Genomic DNA, 22,186 nt, shown 5'->3' on the forward strand with positions numbered 1-22,186 from the left:
TCAGGCCCCATATCTTTGATACCTCACAGGCAAAATTAATCTAGGGTGTTAGCACTTAGAACAGTAGAGAACTCTGCATAGAGGGTGATAATAGCCTCAGAGAAAGGATGCTGTGAACGGAAAGAGACGTGAATTCAGCTATATCCACATCATGTAATTACTTAAAAATTCAATGGAGTGGTCTGTACACATTTCAAAGAATGAGGTAACTATTTTTCAATGAGAAAAAAACTATAGCCAAGATTTATTTCAAGTGAAAATTAAGTTTCAGATTGGCATAATCATGTGATTCTAAACATATTCATAAATATATGATACATGTGTTTTGATATATGCATAGTAAAAAACTTTAAAGTCTTTAAAAGAAAAGATAGTTCATCCTGAACATAAGAACAAGAGGTAAGAAAAAGGACCTGCAGCTCTTTCCTCAGTGTATGCCTCTGTGCAAGGACACTCATCCCCTTGGTTGGCTCCCTGCTACCTTAAAACTGAGCACAAAGTCCCCCTCAGTCCTCCTCCCATAAGAAGATCCTGACTCCCAGTCTGATACACTATCACTTCTGTGCACTGCACAAACTAAGAGGATTGAACTGCTCAAGGCAGGTTGCAGCCACTCAGTATTTGCTGAGTAACAGGACAGTATGTATCCAATACTACTTGATAAGGGAAGTACATTTCTCCTTTACTGGATTATAAATTACTTGAAAACAAAGCATCATTTACCTTCAATTCCACTGCATAAGTAGGTGCTCCAAAAAGATTTGACAAATAAAACTTTCCTCTCTTTGTTTAATTTGTCTAGCTCAGATCACAGCTTTGGCTCCCACTGACATGGAAGGCCACAAAAAAGCAGTGTCAGCTTAACATGAAACTCTCTGGCAACAGCAAAGCACTGTCCAATATTACATCAATGCTTAGCCTGTCTCCCTCTTATTAAATTTCCAGGCCATATTAGTGTACGGCAAAAGCACACACGTGGCCAGGTGCAGAGGCTCACACCTGTAACCTCAGAACTTTGGGAAGCTGAGTTGGAAAGATCACTTTAGCCAAGGAGTTAACGACCAGCCTGGGCAACACAGTGACACCCCATTTCTACAAAAAATAAAAATTTAAAAAAAGAACACACATATAAGCCTGTCGATCCAATGATCATACGATTCAGGGCAAGATTCCTGGTGAACAGATATGGGGCAAAGCAGGCCCTAGGCCAGACATCTGCTGTTCTCCCACTCAGTGCAATCCAGCCTGGCAAGCTGGTTTCCTCATCAAGCTCCTGTGAGCTTGGTGGAGAAAATTCATCATTGACCTTTGAGGTTAGAGGGAACCTGAGAGATCCTCTTATGCTCAGTATTGAAAAAAACTGAGACCAAAAAGTTCTGGTAACTTGTTTGAGTAGGAAAAAGATTCAAACTCAGGCCCTCTGATTCCACATTTGATGGTCTTTCCACTGTACCCTGCAACAGCAGCGTAAGAGGGCTGAATGAGGAGGGCAGGCATACAACTGGACGTCTGGAACCGGGCTCAGGACCCGTCACTGCCTATACAGCCCCACATGCAGAACCCACCACGCGTTCCACCCTCGCTTCTAACACCACCTCTAGGATGAGTCAAAGGAATAAAAGTGAATAATACCTGGATCAGAGAGGACTTCTTTAGCAGCTGCTATGTCAATGAACTTTTTCTCAGCTTTTTTCTTTTCTTCTTCATTCTGGAAGTTATCTGGGTGCCACTGCAGTGCTAATTTTCGGTATGCTTTAATGATTTCTTGCTTTTTGGCATTTCTGAGGTGTGGTAAAATAATAATTAGTGGAGAAATGTCTAACATACTATCATAAAAATCAGAAGAGCTGATTAAGATCCCACTGGCAATTAACAAACTGGTTCTATAAAATAGTTCCAATGGTATCACAGACCAAAGATCTGCATACAGTTCTGGATGATCATTAAAGCTGACATCAGGCTTCCCTGGATACTCACTAAGATTACTGAGAATAAAGCACTCCTGATCTTTAGAATTTTCCCTTTTTTGAAAAAGGTACATCAATGAATTTTTTAACTTTCTGAATTTCCGAGTTACCAAAATTCAATTCTTGGCATTAAAAAGATACGACTCTGACCACCACTTTCAATTATGCTTCTGCATTAGCTTACTTAATAGTAAGCACAAAGATTCCAAATTTTGAAAGATGATGGTTTACTTAGCGAACCACTGGGGGGTGTATCATGTACTTAGTATGTACTTTTATGTAAAGGTAGATCTTAATTTCAGACTTAATTCTGAAAGCACTACTTTATTTTTTAGGTCTAGAGAAGGCTTTTTCTTCCTTTTTCCATCTCCTCCTCCATCCCCACCAAAAGAAAGCTCACTCCTACCCCTTTACCCTTCTTAAAAAATCTAGGCCTAGGACCCATTCATGCTACAGTGTCACCTTTGTTGCCAACTAATTCTCTGTGGTTGCATTATTGGTCTCTATCAAAGAAACTTGCCTATAAAATATTCAAAGTAGCTTTCTAATGTTAAAGATTATTAGGGTTTAATCCATATGACTGAAATTACATAAGTAAAGAAAATGAATCAGAGAGGAAAAAGAGCAATGATTAGCTTTGAAACAGTTGATTAAAAATAGCAAAGTAAATTTTAAATTAATAATTCACCTTTTTACTCCCAAGATTTTATAATAATCTCGTCTCTGCGACTGTTTCAATAATCTTTGTGCTTTCTCTAGACCTTCTCGAATCTGCTGATCATTTTCATTGTGTTCCTGAGCAGTTTCATAATCCTGAATTGCTGTCAAAATATGTTTAAGATAATATTGTTAAAGCAAATTATAATTTGTTGCCTTTTCTTATCCTGTAAAATTGATGCTAAAGTCATCATCCCCCAACCCCTTCACTCTTTGGTCATTATTGCCAAAAACCTTAAGTGATACCCCGTTAGTAACTTTGATCAAGAATATTTAAAAGAGGCTGGGCACGGGGGCTCATGCCTGTAATCTCCTCACTTTGGGAGGCTGAAGGGGGTGGATCACTAAGTCAAGAGTTCAAAACCAGCCTGGCCAACATAGTGAAACCCCATCTTTACTTAAAAAAAAAAAAAAAATTAGCCAGGCATGGTGGCACATGCCTGTAGTCCCAGCTACTCGGGAGGCTGAGGCAGGAGAATCGCTTGAACCCGGGAGGCAGAGGTTGCAGTGGCTGACATCGCGCCTCTGTACTCCAGCCTGGGTGACAAAGCGAGATTCCATCTCAAAAAAAAAAAGGTTTAAAAGGCATAATAATTAAAACTGAGTTTAGGTAGTTTATTATTCTCATTCAACAAAATGTACTGCTGTTTACTTGTCCACCCTTCCGCATGATCTCTCCATACCCTCTGGGTAAATACGTGAATGTCAGCACTTTATCCAGAGCAATCTTACCACCATTAAGACTGAAGTGATTCTTTCCTGTGTAACAAAGACACTGATAAAGCAAATCTGCCTGGTCAGTTAATGGACTGACAACAGTGCAGAAGAATTAGTTTAGAAAGGGATCCGGAGGTGTGTTTGGTCAATGGGAAGCTAGAAAAAAAAAATTATAGAAAGAAAGGGAACAGAAGGAGCTGTCCACAATCTGAATGACTCAGTAACCCACAGGCTCTAACACTATTACAAGCCTAAGTGTCAATCAAAATACAAAACACATACAGTCCCAGTACAGGGAGTCTGGTGACTATCCACATTACATCTTTTGTTTTATTACACAGTATTTAAAAAAAAAAAAAATTAAGAGATGGGGTCTCTCTCACTTTGGCTCACTGCAACTTCGACCTCCCAGGCACAAGCCATCCTCCTGCCTCAGGCCCACGAAGTAGCTGGGACTACAGGCATGCACCACCACGCCCAGCTAATACACAGTGTTTTAAATGCTTAGAAAATACAAGGGTATCTAATATCATGCAGAAGAGAGTCAACACAGCAGTCCTGAGACTACTATCCTTAGAAAAGTCTGCTAACAAGGTTGGCTTACTGCTGATGTTTGGGAAGCCAGATTTCAGGAGTGTTCCCAACATTCCATGGTAGGAATGACTCATGGCTGAACTGTTTGTATGAAAAATATAGTTTATGCCAAACATCTTTCCTTCTGGGAGTCTGGGATTTTGGTGCAGGCCAGGCAGACGGTGTCTAGTGACTAGTCCCCAACAAAAACTCTGGTGCAGTGTCTCTAACGAGCTTCCCTGGTAGACAACATTTCACATACTGTAGAATTTCTCATTGCTGGAAAAATTAAGCTTGTCCTTTGTGACATCACAGGGAGAGGAGTCCTGGAATCTCCTGTCTGGTTTCCTCCAGATTCTCCCCTTACACCTTTCCCTTTGCTGACTTTGCTTTTTCACTAGAACAAAAGCCCTGAGCACAACTATATGCTGAGTCCTGTGTATCTTCTTACCAGATCACCAAATCGAATGGTCTAGGGAAGCCCCCACTCAAATTTTTCTCAATATTCTCCCTGGATAGATAATTCCAATAATAGATTGCTGGGTTCAAATTCTTGTTTTTATGAAAATGCATTTCACTAGGAGAAAAGACATCTGAACACTCATCTTGGCAATATCTGAACACAGAGGGAATGAATGTAAGGCACCTTGGAAAGATTAAAATGAGAAACATATTGGGGTAAGACTGAGACAGCCAAATGCAAAGGGGTTCCCGGAAAAACTCCATCTGGCCTGCACGCAGGGAGGAGTGCGCACTTGCACTGGGGTGGAGCCTCGGGAAGTTCGCACCTTTTGCGGGGGGGGGGGGGGGGGGAGCCTGGCCCCTCCCTCCTCTTCCTGGGTGGAACCTGGGATTCCATCTGTAAGGTGGGAAGCACACTAGCTGGGACTCTGGCCTTGTAGACAGTCCCTGTTTCCTTTTCACCCAATAAATCTTGTCCTCTTCAAATTGTCTGTGAGCCGAATTTTTCGTGGCTGTGTGACAAGGGACCCCCTGTCTTTAGCTGAACTAAGGAAAGAGTCCTACAACACGACTAACACATTTTGACAGGCTACACACTGCATAGAAAAACGAACCGCCGCCACCTTTGGCCCTGTGGCACTGGGGAAGGGGACCCTCCATCTTTTATCCTAAAGTGAATTCTCGCATCAGTGCATCATTAAACTAAGTGTTACTAAGGCCCAACCCACGAGACGTAAAAAACTTCTCCCAATTTAGTATAAAAACAAAACCATCATAAATAGTAGTAAGGTTTAACTTTACAATTAACACCCATAGCACAACACAGCTTAGTAAGGAAACAGACCTTGAAGGAATACAACAGGAAAATGTTTCAGGATACACACAATTTTGCTACTTGTGCAGACTCTACATTTAAAACACGTTTTCATTCTTACACGTTCAGGGTATCTCCCTAAAGCAGTCTTTTGTATCGTATTTGTGTTAGAATATAAGGTGAACACATTTTCCCAATATAAGACAAAAATGTAAAATTACAGGTTGTTTCCTATATTCACATAATTGCAGATAACTAATTAGAAACCTAAGTATGGATGATGTAAGGCTTCCCACAGATATAACTAGACAGACCATTTTAAATTACACTTTCTCAGACTCTACAATCTAAGAGACAATCTAAGAAAAAAAAAAAAACAATAGACAAAAACAAGCAATGGGGAAAGGACTCCCTATTTCATAAATGGTGTTGGGAAAACTGGCTAGCCATATGCGGAAAACTGAAACTGGACCCCTACACATTATACAAAAATTAACTCAAGGTGGATTAAAGACTTAAATGTAAGACATAAAACCATAAAAACCATAGAAGAAAACCTAGGCAATACCATTCAGGACATAGGCATGGGCAAAGACTTCATGACTAAAACACCAAAAACAATGGCAACAAAAGCCAAAATTGACAAATGGGATCTAATTAAACTAAAGAGCTTCTGCACAGCAAAAGAAACTATCATCAGAGTGAACAGGCAACCATCTGACAAAGGGCTAACATCCAGAATCTATAGGGAACTTAAATGAATTTATAAGAAAACAACCCTATCAAGAAGTGGGCAAAGAGTATGAACAGACATTTCTCAAAAGAAGACATTTATGCAGCCAACAGACATATGAAAGAAAACTCATCATCACTGGTCATTAGAGAAATGCAAATCAAAACCACAATAAGATACCATCTCACACCAGTTAGAATGGTGATCATTAAAAAGTCAGGAAACAACAGATGCTGGAGAGGATGTGGAGAAATAGGAACACTTTTTTTTTTTTTTTTTTGAGACAGAGTCTCGCCCTGTCACCCAGGCTGGAGTGCAGTGGCGGATCTCAGCTCACTGCAAGCTCCGCCTCCGGGTTCACGCCATTCTCCTGCCTCAGCCTCCAGAGTAGCTGGGACTACAGGCGCCCGCCACCTCGCCCGGCTAGTTTTTTGTATTTTTTTTTTAGTAGAGACAGGGTTTCACCGTGTTAGCCAGGATGGTCTCGATCTCCTGACCTCGTGATCCGCCCGTCTCGGCCTCCCAAAGTGCTGGGATTACAGGCTTGAGCCACCACGCCCGGCCATAGGAACACTTTTACACTGTTGGTGGGAGAGTAAATTAGTTCAACCATTGTGGAAGACAGTGTGGTGATTCATCAAGGATCTAGAACTAGAATTACCATTTGACCCTGCAATCTCATTACTGGGTACATACCCAAAGGATTATAAATCATTCTAGTATAAAGACATATGCACATGTATGTTTATTGCAGCGCTGTTCACAATAGCAAAGACTTGGAACCAACCCAAATGTCCATCAATGATAGACTGGATAAAGAAAACGTGGCACATATATACCATGGAATACCATGCAGCCATAAAAAAGGATGAGTTCATGTTCTTCGCTGGGACATGGATGAAGCTGGAAACTAACACAGGAACAGAAAACCAAACGCCGCATGTTCTCACGCATAAGTGTGAGTTGAACAATGAGAACATGTGGACACAGGGACGGGCACATCACACACTGGGGCCTGTGGGGACGTGGGGGGCTGGGGGAGGGATAGCATTAGGAGAAATACCTAATGTAGATGATGGGTTGATGGGTGTAGCAAATCAGCATGCCATGTGTATACCTATGTAACAAACCTGTACATTCTGCACATGTATCCCAGCACTTAAAGTATAAAAACACACACACACACACACACACCCATCCAATGTTTATCCCATCACCATAACTGAACAGCTATGAAAAGTAGAATAAGCCAGACATATGTCAGCCCTAGATAAAGAATACCATGTTACATATTAGCCAATTCATTTTCTAACCTCTGAATCTAAAAAATCTTATCTATCACAAATTACTTTTCTTCTATATTCCCTTCACATTCCTAAGGAGCAATGCAAATCACTAGCTTAGGATGGGAGACGTAAGCACACACATTTGCCTACCCTCCTTGCCACCAAAATGACGAAAAGTAATATAACCATAGCAGCACTGAAGACAACAGCAGACCAGCAACTTTGATAAATTTCTGGAAGATAGGAAGTGGGAGCACATTAGTAATAAACCTAAGTAGAGAGAACCATAATGTAAGCACACACTATAAGAGGCCCTGGCAGATCTGGAAGCCATTATCTTTGGCCAAGGACCCTCAGTTTGGCAAGCAGAAGTAGCTATAAGGCAACTGTCAGGATAGTCCGTGAGATGACTACGGGATGGCTGGGCCGGCTCTGGCCCCTGTATATGGAGCTGCAGCATTAACCCCTACTATAAGCAGAGTGAAAGGTGTGCCTGTGGAGGGCCCCTGTAGGGCACGCACACCTCTACAACAAACCTGGAACAAACAGTGGTCCCACCCAGAAAACCAAAGTTAAATAGATCATTTTACTGACCCTCTGATCAGTTAAATGAGTGAAGCAGGGCTCACCAGGGCAGCTGGGCAAGTGCCACCAGGGACGTTCTCCAGTGAACAGGTCCTATTCACTTACGGCCTGCCCTGAGCTCCCCAGCACATACCAGCATTTGAAAGACAGGTGCACATGGCTACAAGTGATTCCCTCTCTCACACTGCCAATCCATTAGCAAGTTCCAAATCAGCTTTCCTTCACAATATAGCCATAGTTTAACCACTTCTCAGCATTTCCATAGTTAGCACTGTGACACGGGCCACCATTCACCTGAATCATTAAAACAGTTTCCCAACAGGTGTTCCCAGCTTCCACCCGATTCCCCTAAAAGTCTACTCTCAATGCAAAGAGATCCTTTGAAAGAATATAGTGTTTTTATGGTATTAGGTCTAACATTTAAGTCTCTAATCCATCTTGAATTAATTTTCGTATAAGGGGTAAGGAAAGGATCCAGTTTCAGCTTTCTACTTATGGCTAGCCAATTTTCCCAGCACCATTTATTAAATAGGGAATCCTTTCCCCATTTCTTGTTTCTCTCAGGTTTGTCAAAGATCAGATGGCTGTAGATGTGTGGTATTATTTCTGAGGACTCTGTTCTGTTCCATTGGTCTATATCTCTGTTGTGGTACCAGTACCATGCTGTTTTGGTTACTGTAGCCTTGTAGTATAGTTTGAAGTCAGGTAGCGTGACGCCTCCAGCTTTGTCCTTTTGACTTAGGATTGTCTTGGCAATGCGGGCTCTTTTTTGGTTCCATATGAACTTTAAAGCAGTTTTTTCCAATTCTGTGAAGAAACTCATTGGTAGCTTGATGGGGATGGCATTGAATCTATAAATAACCTTGGGCAGTATGGCCATTTTCACGATATTGATTCTTCCTATCCATGAGCATGGTATGTTCTTCCATTGTTTGTGTCCTCTTTGATTTCACTGAGCAGTGGTTTGTAGTTCTCCTTGAAGAGGTCCTTTACATCCCTTGTAAGCTGGATTCCTAGGTATTTTATTCTCTTTGAAGCAATTGTGAACGGAAGTTCATTCCTGATTTGGCTCTCTGCTTGTCTGTTACTGGTGTATAAGAATGCTTGCGATTTTTGCACATTAATTTTGTATCCTGAGACTTTGCTGAAGTTGCTTATCAGGTTAAGGAGATTTTGGGCTGAGACAATGGGGTTTTCTAAATATACAATCATGTCATCTGCAAACAGGGACAATTTGACTTCTTCTTTTCCTAACTGGATACCCTTGATTTCTTTCTCTTGCCTGATTGCCCTAATACCATAAAAACCCTAGAAGAAAATCTAGGTAGTACCATTCAGGACATAGGCATGGGCAAGGACTTCATGTCTAAAACACCAAAAGCAATGGCAGCAAAAGCAAAAATTGACACATGGGATCTAATTAAACTAAAGAGCTTTTGCACAGCTAAAGAAACTACCATCAGAGTGAACAGGCAACCTACAGAATGGGAGAAAATTTTTGCAACCTACTCATCTGACAAAGGGCTAATATCCAGAATCTACAAAGAACTCAAACAAATCTACAAGAAAAAACAAACAACCCCATCAAAAAGTGGGGAAAGGATATGAACAGACATTTCTCAAAAGAAGACATCCATACAGCCAACAGACACATGAAAAAATGCTCATCATCACTCGCCATCAGAGAAATGCAAATCAAAACCACAATGAGATACCATCTCACACCAGTTAGAATGGCAATCATTAAGAAGTCAGGAAACAACAGGTGTTGGAGAGGATGTGGAGAAATAGGAACACTTTTACACTGTTGGTGGGATTGTAAACTAGTTCAACCATTATGGAAAACAGTATGGCGATTCCTCAAGGACCTAGAACTAGATGTACCATATGACCCAGCCATCCCACTACTGGGTATATACCCAAAGGATTATAAATTACTCTACTACAAAGACACATGCACACGTATGTTTATTGCGGCACTATTCACAATAGCAAAGACTTGGAATCAACCCAATGTCCATCTGTGACAGACTGGATTAAGAAAATGTGGCACATATACACCATGGAATACTATGCAGCCATCAAAAAGGATGAGTTTGCGTCCTTTGTAGGGACACGGATGCAGCTGGAAACCATCATTCTTAGCAAACTATCACAAGAAGAGAAAACCAAACACCGCATGTTCTCACTCATAGGTGGGAACTGAACAATGAGATCACTTGGACTCGGGAAGGGGAACATCACACACTGGGGCCTATCATGGGGAGGGGGGAGGAGGGAGGGATTGCATTGGGGAGTTATACATGATATAAACGTCATGCACATGTACCCTAGAACTTAAAGTATAATAAAAAAATAAATTAATTAATTAAAAAAAAAAAGAAAGAATATAGTACATCCGACCTCCAATATAAACAAGCCCCATGGAACACCAACATTCTCCTGCTGCATCGTACACAAAAGAAACAAGGTAAACAGACGGGGCAGCTCCAAACTCCATTTTCAGCAAAACAATACAAAGAAACTGGACAAGGGCTGCTAAAAGGTGCTAATATCAGCCGTGAACCTAAGACGAGGGGGGAAGCAAATAGTGAGAAAGCCAAATGGTAAAAGATCCCAGAAATGCTGACAAAATATACCTTCTAGGAGTATGGGTTCACCCTGAAGTGACAAACTGTATCCCTTGCATATTACAAGAGCCAGGAAATCTAGAGTGCACATAGGGGAGATAAAGCAGAGGCCTTACTGGGCAAGACAGAGGTAAAGAAGAGAATAAAATGAGAGGGAACAGCGAAACAGCCTGTGCGGCGCATCCCAGAGAAGAGCAACTCTATGCTCCCTGAAGGTGAGGGGCTCATCCTGAAGTGCAAAACAAACACCCTTTGGTGCAGCAAAGGAAGGGGGTAGAGGGGCGAGTGGGGCTGGCGGCAGATGACCTCCTGGCCATAGTTTGGTGCAGAGAAGTAGAGAGGGCAGGGCTAGACAGCAAAATCATTTTAGCAGGAAGCAGAATGTCTGTGGAAACAGGAAAGCAGAGAGTACTGCGACTGTTAACTAAGAAGGCTGCCCTGGCCCCAGCATGCCTTACATGCAGAAAACAAAGAAACAAAACTGACATCCAGAGGACTAGCACCACAGACAGCCAGGGCAGTGAACTCCAACTCATTTTATGATGAGTAATAATTTTTTTTTTTAACTGGCATAGTATCACTTAAAAGATATTTAAAAATCAAATCAGGAAAAGAACATGTAAAACTTATCTAATGAACATGCATCAGAAAAACAGAGCCAAAGAATACTATTTTCTGAATAGCCATCAGAAAAACAAAACCAAAGAAAATTCTGGGCAAGCATCATAGACGAATTATGTAACTTAATCTCATTACTTCCATTAAGGGCAATCACAAAGCAGAATCAGAACTCAGGAAAGAGACCAGAAGATGACAAGGAGGTAAAAATGTGAGCAATCAGGACTCAAGAAAAATAAGAACAAATCAAAACTATCGTAGACATGAAGACAAAACGAGGAGGAGGACAAGGGGGAAGAGAAAAATGAAGGATCTAACAAAATGAAATAGTTTTAAAAGCCTAAGAGTCATGTGTATTGCATATTACTTTTATAAAAATAAAAATGTTCTAGAGCTATGTTGCTAACAATTTCAATATACTTAACTATATAATTGAAAATATTAAAGATTATAAATTTCATTATGTATTTTTTACAATTAAAAATAAAACCACTGCCCACCAACCAAAAAAAAAGCAAATATACAAGTCATAAAATAGGGGTAATAGTTATACAGGAAAACAAAAACGGAAATAATTATATTGGCAACAGATGTACGACTGATCCATATCTGACTTCTGTCCAAACACTGTCTTAATGTTTACAGAGTCGAATATTGGCATACAAAATCATAATACATAAATAAAAACAACACAATGTGACATAGCCTATTGTAAAACATGAGACACAGGAATATACACTGGCAGAAAAAATTTCACACAAAAATACTGAACACACACAGTGTATTACTAAAAAATAATTCTAGATAGCTGCAATTCTCAACTATGACTACACATTCATAAAGGGCACACATTTTGGTGTTTTTCAATTCACCGTTTTTACTGTACAAACATTCTATTTTCTCTTTTTAAGGGTGTTAACTACTTTAGATATTCCATGTAAGTAGATTCATACAGTATTTTTCTGTGTGTGGCTGGGTTATTAAATTTAGCATAATGTCCTCAAAATTTGTCTTTATGGTAGATATTAGAAAACTTCCTGCCTTTTAAAAGCTGAGTAATATTCCATTTTTTTGTATTCCAAGTTTTATGTATCCACTCATTTGGTAAAGGAAGTTTAAACTGCTTTCACTTATTGGCTTTTGTGGATAATGCTTCAATAAATGGTGTGCAAATAACTCACTTGAGCATGTATGCAAGAGATGAGATCTGTCCTGCATTCTGCTTCATTGCTTTGATGTCCTGCCTTTATACCCATGCCAAAGTGCTTTGGTTACTGTAGCTTTGTTTGGTGTTCAGACATTATTAAGTGTAATGCCTCCAATATTTTTCTTCTTTTAAGATTGTCAGACTTTTCGTGGTCCCTTGAGATTTCATGTAATTTTGTGGGTTTTTTTCTATTTTCAGAAAAGTAAAATTGGGAATTGAAAGGCACGCTGCACGTGTGGGTCACTGTGGGCAGCACGGCCATCTTCACAATATTATGTCTTCCGACCCTTCAACAAGAGCATGCTCGAGAGTGTGGTGTCTGATTTTCATATTTTGTGAAATTTTCAGTTTTCCTTCTGTTACTGATTTCTACTTTTATTCCATTTGGGCCATCAATCATGGTCTGTAAAATTTCAATTTTAAAAAATTTGTTAAGACTTGTGGTGTCACACATGGTCTATCTAGGAAAATGTTTCATGAGCTACTGAAAAGAATGTGTACTCTGCTGTCTGTATACATTTGTTAGGTGTAATTGTTTTATGGTGCATTCAAGTTTTTTGTTCCCTTATTAATATTCCATCTTACTTTATTACTCATTATTAAAAGTGGGATACTGAAGTATCCTGCCATTATTATACTGCTGTCTATTTTTTGCTTCAATTCTGTCAATATTTGCTTTTTGTTTTTGGGAAAACTGATGTCAGATATATTCATAGATTCTCAATGAATGAACCCTTTTATTATAATTTAATGTCCTACTTTGTCTCTTGTGAATTTTGAATTAAGTAAATCTGTCATATCGATAAATGCACATTTGCTTAAACTATTTAAAAGAATTTCATTGACTGGAAAAGCAAAGCCCACACAAAACATTTTCACAGAGAAAGCTGTCTGTCACTAAGTCACCTCCCAGCAAAGCAGCAGTCTTTCCAGAGATTGTTCCAAACTTTTACACCACAGGTGCTTCCAGTGTCTCCAGAACACCGAAAAAAGAAAACTTCCAAACAATTGCACTGAATTCTTACCCTAATTAATAGCTTACTATACATAGAAGTCTGTGTTAAAAATCATTTTTCCTCTGAATTTCTGAGAAGCTGCAATATTCCCTTCTGGCATCAGACACATTCGTATCACTTTCTGAGGATGCACTTTAAGCAAAATATAAAAAGAATCCAAGAAAGATGAAGACATGATTAAATTTTTAAAAAGAAGACAGAAAAACCCAGACAGGCAGTGAAAGGAGTTCTGGGGCGAAAGATGTGCGGCAGGCCAGGCACAGCCAGGAGTTACAGGGCTAAAGAGTCTCTTCAGAGTGAAAAGAAAAAAAATGTAAAAAAAAAAAAAAAAAAAAAGTATCTTCACAGAGAGCAGATCTCATTCATACAAATTGTGTCATTAAAAATCTCAAGATGTTCTTAGTAAGACAGAGGCATAGGTTTCTTGTGGCAGAGAAACAGTAACTCGAACTCGGGGTGAAGCTTACCAAAAAATCCTGCGCCAAATGAGAAGCATACTAAAGGTGTGGCCGTGTGTGATCAGGTGACTCCATGTATCTGACACTGGTTGGTGAAACGATTACATCTCCTTTTCTAAGGATTCAAACGCATGACTTGAGACTGCAGTTATACAATACATTAGTCTACTAAATGGCTTTCATTTCCTTACTATCCACAATTATAGTTAGAGGAAATAATCTAAATACTACAAACATTATAAAAGTATACTAACACATACTTAAAATGTAGTTGAAAGATAAGATGGAAATATACTAATTTCCTTATTATCAGTAGTATACAATTGAGATGCTATCTAAAGGTGACAGAGCAAGAAAGAAACTTGGGTATATTGAAATGTATTTATATTACATTAAAGATGTAAATATAACCAAAAGATCAAATACTCAACTAAAATTGAAGGTGAGAAAGAACAGAAGGAACTAGTGAGGTCTACTCAGTTCTTCCTCTTCTGTAACAGGCAGACAAGGGATACTGCCTAAAATTGATAAATCAAGAGCTAGAGGAAGACATATTTTAATTTCAGTTATAGTGGTAGCTAGTAATTAGAAGCTATTAAACTAATATTAGAAATTTATTTAAAAAGTGGTTACAGTCAGGTGCAGGACATGCACCTATAGTCCCAGCTACTTGGGAGGCTGAGGCAGGAGTACGGCTTGAGGTCAGGAGTTTAAGGCTACAATGCAATATAATCACGCCTGTGAAAAACTGCTGCGCTCCAGAGGGGATACTAGAAATATTCAAATCATCTACATGACAACAGAAACAGAGGAACAAAAACTCAAAAACAAAAGGACAAAAAGAAAACAACAGTAAAATTGTGGACCTACATACAACCATATCAATAATCACATTAATACAGATCAAGTAAACACTTCAAACCAAAGAGATTATAATTATCAAAACTGATAGAAACAAAGCAAGTTCCAACTACATGATGTCTATAAGAGACACACTTATAAAGGCACAAAGACATTGAAAGTAAATGGATGAAGACAGACACACCATGCAAGCAATAAGATCAAGAAGGCAGAGGCGATTCTATTAATTTCATATAAAATCATTCAAGAAAAAGAGTATTGCCAGTGATAGACAGGAACACCGGGTAAGAATAAAAGTAAAAATTTATCAGGAGAACACTTGACAGTCATAAACATGCAGGCTAATAGCAGAACTTCAAAATGCATGAAGGAAATATTGACAATATTAAAGAGAAACAGGAAAGTTCACAATTTCCACAACAGATAAAGATCTTAACAACTCTCACCTCATACCTGATGGAAAAACTAACAAATATTACACCCAGCAATTGCAGAATACACCTTATTTTCAAGTGTACATAGAATATATCAAGGTAGATACCATGCTGGACCACAAAACAAGCCTAAATAAATTTAAAAGGAAGGACATCACACCTAGCATGTTCTCTGACCACAACGGAATTAAATTCAAAATAAATAATAAAGTACCTAAGAAACCATCAAGTATTTGAAAATTAGAACACCTATACATAATCCATGCATCACAGAAGTCAGAAGGGAAATTACCATACACTTCAAGCCAAGTTATAATGAAAGTAAAACAAAATGTGAAAGGTGCAACTTTAAATGCTTATATTTAAAAAGAAAGAAAGGCCTAAAATCAATGAACGTTCTAGCAAAAGCACAAAGTACAACCAAAGTCAGTCTAAGGAACTAAAGAGCAGAAATCGATAAAGTAATAAAGAAAAACCATAGAAACCATTAACAAATCCCGAAGTTGGTTCCTTAAAAAGATCAACAAAACTGACCAAACTCTGTCTACAATGATCAACAGGAAAAAAGAAAATACAAATTATTAATATTACAAACAAAGCAGGAATCATCTTACAGATCTTATAGACATTAAATAATAAGATATTATGAACTTCATGCCAACAAATTCAGCAATGTCAAGAAATGGAAACATTCCTTAGAAGATGTAACTTATAAAAACTAACACAGATGAAACAGAAAATATTAATAACCTTATACTGAATAATACTAAGTAAGGCCAGTTGCAGTGACTAATGCCTGTAGTCCCAGCACTTTGGGAGGCCAAGATGGGCAGATCACTTGATCCCAGGAGTTTGAGACTAGCCTGGGCAGCATAGCAAAACACCATCTCTACAAAAAATACAAAAACTAGCCAGGTGTGGTGGGATGCACCTGTAGTCCCAGCAACTCGGGAGGCTGAGGTGGGAGGATCACTTGAGCCTGGGAGGTCAAGGCTGCAGTGAGTCATAACTGTGCCACTACATTCCAGCCTGGGTGACACAGCAAGACCTTGTCTCAAAAAAAGCAAAAACAAAATTTAAAAAAGCTAAATTTGTCATCAAAAACCATCCTACCAAAAAAAAAAAAATCAAAAACGACTTCCAAGACCAAGATGGTTTTACTGGTGAATTCTCTCAAACTTTAAAGAAAAGACGATACCAATCTTATATGACTTTCAGAAAATAGAGGAGGAAGGAACAATTTTGAACCAGTTGAGTCCAGTACACCCTTAACACTAAACTCTGACAAAGACATTACCAAAAAAAGTTACAGAACAATTATCCCTCATGAACACAGATGCATACTTCTTAAAATGTTAGCAAATCAAATCCAGCAATATCTAAATCCCTGTCCAAGAAGAGTTTGTCCCAATAATTAAAGGTTGACTTAACTTTAGAAATGTCAGTTTAATTTACCACATTAATGGAATAAAGGGGAAAACATAAATATATAAATAAGTTCAACTCTGTAACAAAACGAAACAGCAAATATTTTTAAATGGGTAAGCATGTAGAGAATGCTTACTTCACAAAGTAAGATATTGAAACACAGAAACAACACATGAAATTATTCAACAACCCTAGTCAACAAGGAAACACACATTAAAACCACAATCGATACTAACACACACCGAAATGGATAAAACTACAAAGAGTGACAACACAAAATCTTTGCAAGGAGGTGGAGCAACTGGAACTCTTGTACTTTATTGTAGGAGTATAAATTATACATTACCTTAGAAAGAGTCTGGCAGTTTCTTTTAAAACTGAGCACGCACCTTACACTATGACAGCAACTCCGCTTGCAGATAAACAAAAACATACGTCTAAAAAAAGCCCGTTAGAATAATGTTCGTAGCAGCTTTTTTTTAATAACTAAAAAAGTCAGCTGAAGTGTCTGGTAATATGACAGTAGGTAAAGTGTGATATATGCATGAAATGAAATATCCTTCATCAAGGATAGGATTATTGGTGAAATACTGAATACTTTTTTGCTTTTTTATAGTGGAAAAGTGGTAACAGTGCTACCAGCCCACCACCTGTTTTTCAAAATGAAGTTTTACTGGAACACAACCATGCCTATTCATTTGCATATTATCTATAGTCACATTTGCATATTATCTATGGTCACATTTGCACTGCAATGGCAGAGCTGAGTAGTTGCAACAGACACCACATGGTGCGCAGGGTCTCTACTATTTGGCTCTTTATAGGAAAAGTTTGCCAACTTCTGCTCTTGATCAATAAAAAAGAATAAACTACCAAAGCATGTAATAACATAAATAAATCTCAAAAATATGCTGAAAGAATGAAGCTTTATACAAAAGAGGATATACTATACATGGCTGTATTTATATGAAGATCTGGAATTGGCCAAGCTAATCCATGATGGAGAAAATCAGAACAGAGTTGCCTGTGGGGGATGGGATGGGGACTGACTGGTAAGAGACAAGAGGGTAATATAATGTCCTATATCTTGACAGGAGTTGGGTTAAACAAAGATTGTCTCCTCTGACCAGAAATTTGATCAGCTCCTCTGAGTCCTCTTTCTGACCAGATCCAGACCCTAGACTTCCCTCTCTGTTCCTGTGGAATACAGCTTGAGCAAGAATCCTGCTAAATCAGTGTAGGGAAACCCCTCCCCACCAGTATCTGTCACACTTCTCACCCTCCACTCTCCATATGACCCTGGCCTGCCTTCAACACATAGTCTGTTGACCTTAACTAGCAAGAATCCCACCCACTGGACCCCAACTCTGCTCCTTGGCTATAAATCCCCATTTGTCCTTGCTGGAGTCAGAGTCAAACCCAATCTGTCTCCCCAGTACAAGACCCCACTGCAGTGACCCCTCTACCTGCACCATAGTCCCCCTTGAATAAAGTCTGACTGAGTGTCTTTAACAAGTATCATGAATGATTTCTTGCTTTAACATGTCGCATGGCTATCAGACCTTAGGAATGGTATCCCTAAGACTTGTGCATTTTACTGTATCTAAAATTATCGCTAAAGAAAGAAAAAAATGGAGGACGGTAAACAAATTCAAGTTAATGATACACAAGTTGAAGTATTTGGGGGAAAAGTAAACCAAATACCTTTTTTTAAATGCATAATAAAAACATGAACTGATGGATAAATGGAGGGCTAGAGAGACAGATACATGCGATAAGGCATTGTAAACTGTTAATTTCAGTATCTATGGTGAGGACATGGGTGTTCATTGTGAAATTATTTCAACTTTTCTCTTTATTTGAAATTTCTCATAACAAAATGTTGGGTGGAGTGTTTACCTGCTGTGAGACTGTCATAATATAAATAATGAAGATAAAAAGTTTCCCACCACTATGTTTTATGCATATTCATCCTTAAGACAACAAAGGGAAAGATCTTATACCTAAGAACCTTAGGATACAGCCTCATTATGAGCCCAGAAGTGTATGAGAGCTGTGAGCTCAGTGAAGAGGGCTGAACAATTTAAAGTCAGCTTCTCCCACTGAGGTAACTACTTCCTACAGTAGATCACATTCTAACATCAAATCTGAGGGCAAGTCTAGCCATTATATTTTAGGCCAATTTAAACAATGAAGAGAGATACTATGTTTAATTCTATACACAGGGGCCAAAATTTGTTCTGCACACTAACTGAATCTGATACACTAACTATGCTCTGTACATCTGTTTTGTTGACTTTATTTTTAGCATCTATTATACATGAGGGACTGTTAACATTTTTATAGGGGAAAAGAGATAAAAGTGCTAACAGTAAAACACAAATAAAATAATTGCAGTTCTGTTGAATTATGAGTTTTTAATCTTATGCTGTACTTTATCAACAGTTAAGAAAGATCATCAACTCTATTCAAAGCACTGGAGTAGGCAGATACAAATACAGGCCTTCGTTCATATACTTAGTCTGTTTCGATTTAAGATGATGAAAAATCTTGGGTTTTTTTTTTTTTTCCTTTCTTAAAGAAGCATACTTGAGATCACACTCACTAGTCATAGGAAATTACAGTCTTGTCAATTAACAAAAAGCCAAAATGATAACATATCTATGACTGTTTCATACAGGTTTCTCTATCCAAACCTACACTCCGCACTAAATCAAATGTGTCTTGTCACTGTTGGGAGAGGGCAAAGGACCCCTCCACAGCTTTCTAAGCATCTGTCCCAGCCCTGCACCTGCAGTGACCTTTTTTTATCTTTTTTTCCTTAGCACTTTTTACTTCCAACACTTTAAGCTTTTCATAATTTGGAAATCCATCTTATGTCTTTTTCTGAATAATATTGTTTGACTATTGTAATAGTTTCCTACTTCCTCACCTACATATTACGCTCATGGGTTCACAGAGTTGGCACCAGAGGGAGTACAATGTTTTACTCAACTGATATGGTCAGCAAATGTGCTAATCCCAAACTAGCAGGTAGCTATGTAGTGTTCCTTGTAACCACACACTTTTCAAAAGAAATGAGAAGTCTGCAGCTGTGGCTAAGAGGCCTGAATGTGAATAAAAACTGCAAGCATGACTTTACAGTTCAGGAAATGTACAGCCAAAGGACTTCATCAACCTACATGCCATACCCCACTAACTGTTTTTGCAAAGGACTAGCCATTTATTCTAACCACCTGCTTCCAACTAATTAGCTGAGCTACAGTAGATGAACTTATTTCAAGAGGTGGAAGTTTCAGGAGCATCTGCTTTCTAGATTCTGATTACATGTGTCCATGGTTATTATAATGTTGTATAAAGAATGGCAATAATATAAGCAGCCTCCAACTTATAAAGTCACATTTAGTTATGATCTTAAATACAATCAGCATCTTCCAACAAAGACCAATCTCTTCCCCTTCTCCTCCACATAAACAGAAGCCAGGAACCCTTGGTTAACAACCTTGAAAAAAAGCATCAGCCAAGAGAAATCCGATCTGCTAGAGGGAATGGTCTCCTTCATGCCCAGAAGGCAGGCCTGTGGCCCCAGTACCTCCCTCGTAGGCTGCCTGACCTGATGGCACAAGCACTTGCCTGAAGTTCCACTATTCAGATTCCTTTGGGTTAAAAATGTTTATCTCATAAGGAATAGAAACCAAGCAGCATTTTTAACAAATATCTTAATTTGACCACTCTTACTAAAACGCAGCTGTGCTGGGGTCTGAAACTGCTGATGCACAGAGGTGGTGCATGTGTATATATATATATGTTTTTGTTTTTTTTTTTTTTTTTTTTTTGAGACTGAGTTTTGCTCATGTTGCCCAGGCTGGAATGGAATGGCCTGATCTTGGCTCACTGCAACTTCCAACTCCCGGGTTTAAGTGATTCTCCTGCCTTAGCCTCCCGAGTAGCTGGGATTACAGGTGCACACCACCATGCCTGGCTAATTTTTGTATTTTTAGTAGAGACAGGGTTTCACCATGTTGACCAGGCTGGTCTCGAACTCCTGATCTCAGGTGATCCATCTGCCTCAGCCTCCCAAATTCTGGGATTACAGGTGTGAGCCACCATGCCCAGCCGGTATAAATTTTGAACACAGAATACTTCTGTGGGATAGGGCGGGCCTAGGTAGTATGACAGGATGGAGTCCCAGGATAAGCAAGAGGGCACAAGAATCTGCGAATAGGACAACACCCTAGGGAATCAAAAGATAAACTTTACCTCTTTCACAATTTTGCCCAGGCCAGCCTTCATCCAGAGAACACACTCTACTTGGCCCTATTCACAGAATTATTGATATTACTAGTAACACTATAATAACTTTTGTGTCAAAGGGAGTTCATGGAGCAGTCACGGAATTATTGATATTACTAGTAACACTACAATAACAGCTGTGCCAAAGGGAGTTCAGGCAGCAGTCACAGGTTAGTCCTAGCTAGCCAGGCATCCCACACTATACTGTGTGTACAGAAAAGTCAATGCAAGTTCCAAACAAGCTGAAAATGAGTACAGTGGAAACCACTGATTTACATGCGGCTGAACATTTTCTGAGCATTATCTTGTTTAATAGCCACCACAATTCTAGGAGATACGTACTGTTCTTATTCCTATTTTACAGACAAGTAGAGTAAAAAGTAACAAATTAAATGACTTGATTGAAACCATATAGCAAAAATAAATGGCATACTCCAAAGAAAATAAACAAATGGCCAACAAGCATATGAAAAGATGCTCAACATCACTAATCATTAGGGAAATACAAATCAAAACCAAAACCAGGTACCACCTTTAAGCCCATTAAGATGGCTACTATCAAAAAAAAAAAGAGAAAGTCTAAAATGTTGACCAGCTGAGCACGGTAGCTCACACCTATAATCCCACCACTTTGGGAGGCTGAGGCGGGTGGATCACTTGAGGTCAGGAGTTCGAGACCAGCTTGGTCAACATGGTGAAAACCCTGTCTCCACTAAAAATAAAAAAAAATAAAAATAAAAAGCCAGGTGTGGTGGCACACACCTGTAATCGCAGCTACTCAGGAGGCTGAGGCAGGAGAATCACCTGAACCCAGGAGGTGGAGATTGCAGTGAGCTCATATTGCACCACTGCACTCCAGCCTGGCCGACAGAGCAAGACTCTGTCTCAAAAAAAAAAAAAAAAAGTGTTGATGAGGATGTGAAAGAATCAGAATCTTTATACACTGCTAGTAACATTGTAAAATGGTGTAACCACGACAGAAACCAGTATGGAGGTTCCTCAAAAAATTAAAAAAGAACTAGCATATGATTTTGCAATCCCACTTCTAGGTAGAGATCCAGAAGAATTGAAACCAGGGTCTCAAAGAGATATTTGCACACCCACATCCATACAACACCATTCCAATAGCCGGAAGGCAGAACAACACAAATGTTCATCATGAATTAATAAACAAAATGTGGGATATCCATACAATGGAATACTATTCAGCCTTAAAAGAAAAAGAAATCCTGTCACACGCCACAACATGGATGAACCTGGAGGATACTATGCTAAGTGAAACATGCCAGGCACAATAAGACAAATAGTATATGATTCCAATTATATGAGGATCTAGAATAGTCAAATTCACAGTGACAGAAAGCAGAATGGTAGTTCCCAAGGGTTA

The 22,186-nt window shown here is 39.0% G+C and overlaps 1 protein-coding gene across 2 annotated transcripts in view; it reads right to left on the minus strand.

The window, feature by feature from the left end:
• Positions 1-22,186, minus strand: part of DNAJC3 (DnaJ heat shock protein family (Hsp40) member C3) — a 112,102-nt gene that overhangs the window by 5,990 nt on the left and 83,926 nt on the right. For both annotated transcript variants that reach the window (XM_033177412.1, XM_033177413.1), the window contains exons 10-11: positions 2,656-2,788; positions 1,633-1,781 (exon numbers count right to left, since the gene is read on the minus strand). In XM_033177412.1, coding sequence (XP_033033303.1) covers positions 1,633-1,781; positions 2,656-2,788 — 282 coding nt within the window. The remainder of the gene's footprint in view (positions 1-1,632; positions 1,782-2,655; positions 2,789-22,186) is intronic.

This window comes from Trachypithecus francoisi, unplaced genomic scaffold, assembly GCF_009764315.1.
Source record: "Trachypithecus francoisi isolate TF-2019V2 unplaced genomic scaffold, Tfra_2.0 Lachesis_group18, whole genome shotgun sequence".
NCBI lineage: Eukaryota > Metazoa > Chordata > Mammalia > Primates > Cercopithecidae > Trachypithecus > Trachypithecus francoisi.